The 7098-nt window shown below is 32.6% G+C and overlaps 1 protein-coding gene across 1 annotated transcript; it reads right to left on the bottom strand.

Moving 5' to 3' along the window:
* Nucleotides 1-232: 232 nt before the first annotated feature.
* Nucleotides 233-1267, bottom strand: LOC132189810 (serine-rich protein-like protein). The gene has a single exon (XM_059604605.2). The coding sequence runs from the start codon at nucleotides 1187-1189 to the stop codon at nucleotides 527-529; it is 663 nt and encodes a 220-aa protein (XP_059460588.1). The 5' UTR covers nucleotides 1190-1267; the 3' UTR covers nucleotides 233-526.
* Nucleotides 1268-7098: the final 5831 nt, after the last annotated feature.

The raw sequence follows: 7098 nt of genomic DNA, 5'->3' as shown, positions 1-7098 counted from the left end.
ACACGAAACAGGCTCGACGACGGCAAGCATAACGGGAACCCCAACGCTGTGAATAACAAATGGAAGGAAAACGATTACACGTCTCATCCAACAATGGCACAAACCAAACCAAACCAAACCAAACCGGTCTTAGCTGCCAGTTTTAATCAGATGATTAAATCCCAAATTAATCTCAAATTTGGTAGTGATTATGATTTTTAATTATACTAATTTTTGCTAGTGAAATGAGATCGGTCCCAAAATTTCTCCTTCCATAGTAGCGCAAATGATATGTACAAAGGAATTTTTCTCTTCAGTGCCGTTCCAAAAAGAATATACGGTTTCGAGGCGACTCCCAAGTACCAAACTCGCCGAGTCGGAATCACCCGAGATGACTAGGTTACTGCGCCGCGCCGCGCTGATCAAACTCGTTGCAGATGACTCCCTTAAGCAAACTACTGGGTCGGATTCTGACTACCTCGCCGGAGTCTGACACCAGAAAATTCAGAAAACATGGACCAACCTGTGCGCACCGGAAAATGGAAAATCAGCTATCCTCGGCCTTGGACATGATGCAGAGCCGGCTCGGAGTGGGCTGGAAATCGGCTCTTCTCCGGAGGTTGTGCGACGAGGGCCGGATCAGGGCTGTTAAGGCTCGCTTGACCCACTCACCCTCCACGCCACCGATCCGAACCAGCGAGTTCTTCATAGCCGATCTGCGCATGTTGAGCCGGTTGGAAGGATATGAGCCCTCATGGTTGCCTCCGTTGCCATGGTGAGAGGCGTTTTTGTGGAGGCTGCAGCGAAAGGACCCCGGGTGCGACGTCGGCGAGCACGTACACTTCTTCTTGGGCATGGAGATCGGGCTGCGGTGGCTCTTGATGACCTGGCTACTGTTGGGGGAGATGGAACGGTGGTCGATGGAGAATCGGACGGAGGTGGAGAGCGGAACGGTGGTGTAGAGGTTGACACGCGTTGGAGAAGCCGATCTCTGGTGGTGATGGTGGCTTCTGTGGTGATGACGGTGAAGTTCGTGGTGGAAGAAAGTGGAGCTAGGGGAAGTGAAGCTGGAGCTTGTGGAGGAAGCGAAGGCTGATGAGGTGGATGAGAAGGACGTGTTTGATGTTGTGGATGAGCAGTATCTACCGGACGGTGAGAGCGAGCGCAGCACCGGTCCGCTAGATCTGGTTCTAGACGACGAGGTTGCCATTGCTGTGAGAAAGATCGAGAGAGAGAGAGAGAAAAGACTTTTTTTTTCCTTTATTTTTTGTAAGAGGCCCCTAGGCCGGTTGGTTTGGCAAACCTAACGAGTCTCAAAGGCTGGATTTATAGATAGAAAATGATGGGGTGTATGGTAAATAGCGGGAAGTTCTGGGTGGTTTGGGGTTTTCGGTGTTGGGTTGGTTAAGCTAACCATGGTTTATCTGACCATAGGTTGTGTGGGCAATACATGGTTGGGATTCTCATCTAACGGCTGGAACGATGTGGACAGCGCAAACCGACGAAAGTTGGAGGCCGTTTCGCCGGTTTGTCTAACAACCTTTATCGCATCCCCGCAAAGGCTGCCACGTACAAGATTTTAGGAAACAGTTGGAGTTGCAAGTACGAGAATACCGCTTTCGTGTCCGTAATTACATTATGCCATTGTCTCACATAACCTTAGTTTATTTTTATTCTATTTTTTATTTTTTTCTCTCTTAATTTTAAATTTAATAATAAAATTCTTCATACTTATTTATATTATTTTTTAAAACCAATTAATTTTTCGTATAAATCACTAAAAAAAAAAAGGTATAAAAAAATATTTAAAACTAGCCACATTTTACATATATGAAGAGAAATATGTATTACTCTTTTTAGTCATGTGATAGTTTGTCACAATTAACAATACTATGTTTTTAAGTTAAAATAAGTATTTAAATTTAAATTAATTATTATTTTTTCATTTCAAAATCTATCAATTTAATGTTTCGTCAATTTTACTATATTCTATTTAATTAAGCACAATTTAAACATTTTACCATAAAAATAGTATTATTTTAAAAAGAAAAAGAAAAAAAGGATAATGTCATTGAAAGATGTGGACAAAATGATGACATAAATTGCTATTCAAGAAGGTAAAAAATAAATAAACAAATTGGAATTTAAAGAAATTAATTAATATTTTGCCTAAGTACCATCTTTTTTATCCTCTTAAAATTATTCTAAAACTGATGTGACTTTTAAAATTATTATTAAATCAAAATTCAAGTATGATTTATTTAAAATTTAATAATAATTTTAAAAATTACATTAATTTTTTTAAAAAATTAAGATGATAAAAAAAGGCACTTAACATTACTAAAAATGTTAACTTCCATTTCCTGGAAATTTCGAAATATCGACCGACAGGACCACAAAATGTCATTTTTTTTTCAAACAAAGTTTCCACCCTCAAATGTTGTGCGCGGTGCTTTCAACGAAATACTTTATTGATTCTTTTGTAGAGTTGAAGCCACATTGAAAGCGAAAATGATTGCACAAAAACTTGTCATTCAAGCATACCGAATCTTCATGGCTGCTTTCCATATTGTATTAAGTGGCTCCTTCCTCCCTTTCCTATCTCTCAACTAAAGTAAAATCTTCACAAATTGGCCGTGTGTTTTAATTATTAGTAACTGCCATTATCAGTTCTCTTTTATTTCATTTTGAACTGCTATGAAGGTCTCAATTTTTGGGTATACTCAATTGCTAAATGGGTCGCTTTTTATTTAGTATTTAGAAACATTCTCGATAATTCTCATTTTCTTTTTTCTTTTAGGATTAAAAGTGATAGAGACTTTTCTTTATAATTTTTGTTTTTTGTTTGTTCTTCACTTTTCCTTATTTCCCTTGTATGAATAAAAAAAATAAAAAATAAAAAAAGAAAGAAAGAAAGAAAGAAAGAAGTGACTCCTTCCGTCATCTTGGCTGCTTTCCATCTTGTTTTAAGTGACTCCTTCCTCCCTATTCTAGCTCTCAACTAAAGTAAAATCTTCACAAATTGGCCGTGTGTTTTAATTATTAGCGAGTGCCATTATCAGTTCTCTTTTATTTCATTTTGGATTGATTTTAAGGTCTCAATTTTTGGGCATACTCAATTGCTAAATGAATCGCTTTTCATCTAGTGTTTGGAAATATTCCTGACAATTCTCCTTTTCTTTTTTCGTTTAGGATTAGGAGTGACAGAGACCTTCCTTTATAATTTGTGTTTTTTGTTTGTTCTTCCCTTTTTCTTATTTCTATGAATAAAAATAAAATAAATTTTTTTTTAAAAAAAAAAACGAATCTTCCACAACTTGAATCCAAAGAGGGTTACGGGTGAAAAAGTTAGGGTAAGAAATGTCGACATTGACTTGCACCTCATCTTTTCACTGCAATGAAATACAATGCATGATGGGTGATTTTAGGCATATCTCAACTTCAAAAGTTAGTCTAAATCAGAGCATAAATAATTCATTTTTCTTGTGGACTGTTGGACTGAAACTTGTTGGTTGAACCTGAGCTCTAATACTAATGATGGGTAGTCTTAGGCATTTCTCAACTCAAAAAACTAGCTTAAGAGATGATGCTTTTTTCTCACACTTATAAACTAACTACAAACTCCTTTCATAACCGATGTGAGATAACTCAACAATGCAGATATATTTTGTTTTACAAATTCATGTAAATAGTAAAAACAAAAAATTTTAAGGCCTCCTTAGACAACGTTTATTTTAAAATAAATTATAAAAATTATTCTACATCCCATTTTTCACTTATCTCCATATAGTGAAGAGATGAATCAACTATTAAGTTTGTATATGTAACTCGAGTCCTGCTATGTGGCTGCCAAATTTTGGCAGCCACGCGTCAGACATATATTAAAAAAAAATTTTTTTTTTTTTTTTTTTTTTTTTAGTTAAATTTCTATGAGTTAATATTTAGTTTTTAATGCCTCAAAACTTGTTTTTTTTATTCAAAACTAAAATCTAGGGGTGGAAGATTAACCCTTTAAGGATGATATCACCTAAATGATTTAATCATCCTAAATTTGGTGCTAATGCTTCAAATTTGGTGTTAATACCTTAAATTTTGTGCTAATCTTTCAAATTTAAATTCTCCTTTAATATCTATTTTCTTTAATTTTTTTTTTTAAAAAAAAAGGTAAATTGTCTGACACTTGAAGCAGCCGAAAATCTCTATTCATGTAACTCACATGAGTCCAAAAATCTAATGGTAGATTCATTAGATTTGCAAAAAGAGATAGTGAAAAGATGTTTGAGAAAATGATGTGTATTATGTAACATGTCGGTGTTTTTTTAAATATTTTGATGTAACATGAATTCTTGTTATTATTTGTCTCGTCTTTCTCGGATGAGTATGTGAGAAAGAGCTCTCTTGCTCGTGCAGAAGAATATCCTGTCTCACTCGGGAGGGAGAGCCTTGTTCCGGTAACAAACTTCTTTTACAGCGCCTTGTTCGGGTAGAATTTTCTTTATGTATGAACAAAAAATGACCGAAAATCCAAATTCTTATAAGAAACTTATAATAAAAATAATAATACTGTTAACAACAAGAATAAAGTACATAAATAATTCAAAACATAAATAGATTATTAGGAAAACAAGTAGCTATTCACGTACGGAGCGGAGATGTTTGGTTTTATATTATAAAAAGTCCAATAACGTTGGCATCACGGTGGTCTTTAGAGGAGCTGAGAGGGCCCTAGGAGTGGCTGTTTTCTTAGACCAATTCAAATTCAAATCAGTATAAACGACTTGATCCTGCTTTCATGACACTTCTACATCACTCTTTTTTTTTTGCTTTGCTTTGCTCCATTATGGATGGGTGGCTTTTTGGTCAAACTCTCTAGATACCTTGACGGGCGACTTTATTCTGTCTAAACCCTAAACTCTAAAGTTTACTAGAGATTTGCTTCTTTTTCATATTCATTTCACATTGATCGACATGATGTGATGTGTTATCATGTCGATCAATGCGAAATACTCATTTTCAAATGATTATCTTAACCTGTTTGTTAATGCTCTTTATTTTTATTTTTATTTTTGTTTAAAAAATATTTTGTATTTTAAATTATTTGTTAATATTTTTGTCTAAAAAAAAAAAAAAAACTCCACAGTATTTCTCAATGGCACAAATGGGATTTACTCAACTTTGGACTCCAAGTAAAATGCACAATCATGTCAATCTTTTCCATTTTTCTTGGTGGTAGACTTGTAGTTGGGGAAGCCATTATTGTTGTTGAAGAAATGAAGATGTGAGGAGGAAGAAATTAGGATTAATATCCTTTCATTTCACTTTAAATAAATATGAATTATTTTATTATTTATATTAATTTTTCCAAATTTAATGGTGCCTATTTTAAATTACGATGATGTGATTCACTCGATGACATTTAATTGTATAAGAAAGTCTTTCTTATTTTATTTTATTTTATTTTTTCGGTCAAGTTTAAACGAAATTCAACATGTTGAATATTTAATTGAAATAGAATATAAATGACAGAAATACTTAAACAGATAAAAATTGATAAATTTAATGTATTTTTATAGGATGATATTTTTAAGTTGCTTGCGAGTTGGGATTCTTTTGCTTTTGTTGAGATTTTTTTTTCTTCAATAAAGTCCTTACTTATCAAGAACACGTATAATAGGTACCTACTATGCTATTGAAATTAATTAATGGCATTGATAGTGGATGGTTACTTAAGCAATGATGATATCATGATCATTTTTATTAATTTTTATTGAGTTTTCTTAATTCATTTATACCTCATGGTGTTTTATGTGTTGAGATAGTCAAATTTCAAACAGTTAGTAAACAATATTTATTGAATTTGAAGAACTCATAATATTTTTTTAAAAAATCATTATTAAAATTTGTTCTTTGGCTTTCTTTTGGAAGGATATTGTAGTCTTTGGAAAGTTGATACATCAAGTGAGATATGAGTGATTCTCCCCAATATTTTAGTTTAGGGTTTATCTGCTTAGATCATACTTGATCAATTAAAAAGTAGGTTATAGAGAAGTGTTTGTCTATCTTCTCTTTTCTTTTCCTTTTTTTTTTTTTTTTTTTTCTTTTTCTTTTCATAATGCTATTTTTTTTTTCACAATACTAATGTAATAGTTCTAATCAATCATTAAATAAGTCATTATTAAAAAAATTAAATTAAAGGTTAATTGGAACTGTCAGATTAATATTGTGAGGTATGCTATATAATTCAAATCAATCATGGCTTTCCTAACTTAACCGTGAGGATCTAATAATTAACCCTTTTCTAAATAGCTCAAGAGCACTAAGCTCATGTAAAATCAGATGACTATGTGTTGTTAATGCATTTTAGGAGTATGTTTTGTGTTTGGTTTGAAAAAGTGTTATAATATATGATATAAACGTGAAAATTGTTTTTATGTTTTTAAGAGTGTTTTATGTTTATACTATATGTTAATGTTTTTATTTTGAAAATAAAAAAACGCAAGGTAAAAAGAAAAAGTTTTAACAAACAAAGCCAACTCTCTGCCTAATTTTTCTGACACACTAGGACTTGTTAATCTAATTGAAGCTATATCTTATACTTAAAAGTAATGTTATTTAGTAAACTGCTATCTGCCATATAACTGTGTTGATATAGCAGTAAAAATCAACATTTAAATCAACAAGAGCTTCCAAAAAAGAAAAATCAATGGTTGATTTTCAGTTTTTCACTACAACAAACGTATAGCAGTCTGTTTACTAAACAACATTTCTCTGTTCTTAAACTAACACTTATTTGAATGTTAACCAAACTAAACTAGAAATGGAGATGACTTTGAACTTTTAATTGGACAAATTCTAAAATTGACATATATCTTTAGAACCCGTGATTCTCATATAAATTTTAAAAATGTATATGAGAATCACTCGCTTTAAGATCATGTTGATCCTATTAAAAAGAGTGATGATGCACTTACAATTCTTTTACAACTTGCTGACACATGTAAACATATATGATTAGATCCACATTAACTACTAAAAAAAAAAAAAAAAAAATTAACACCCTCCAATTATATATTAACACCTATAAAAAACAAGTTGTAAAATAATGATAAAAGTGGTGTG

The sequence above is a fragment of the Corylus avellana genome, chromosome 9 (assembly GCF_965113065.1).
Source record: "Corylus avellana chromosome 9, dhCorAvel1.hap1.2, whole genome shotgun sequence".
NCBI classification, from domain to species: domain Eukaryota; kingdom Viridiplantae; phylum Streptophyta; class Magnoliopsida; order Fagales; family Betulaceae; genus Corylus; species Corylus avellana.
Note: the sequence above shows the minus strand (reverse complement) of the source record. Positions and strands in the feature narration are given on the sequence as shown.

Coding starts and splice junctions, on each gene's coding strand:
- LOC132189810 (XM_059604605.2), bottom strand. CDS start 1,189: ATGGCAACCTCGTCGTCTAGAACCAGATCTAGCGGACCGGTGCTGCGC.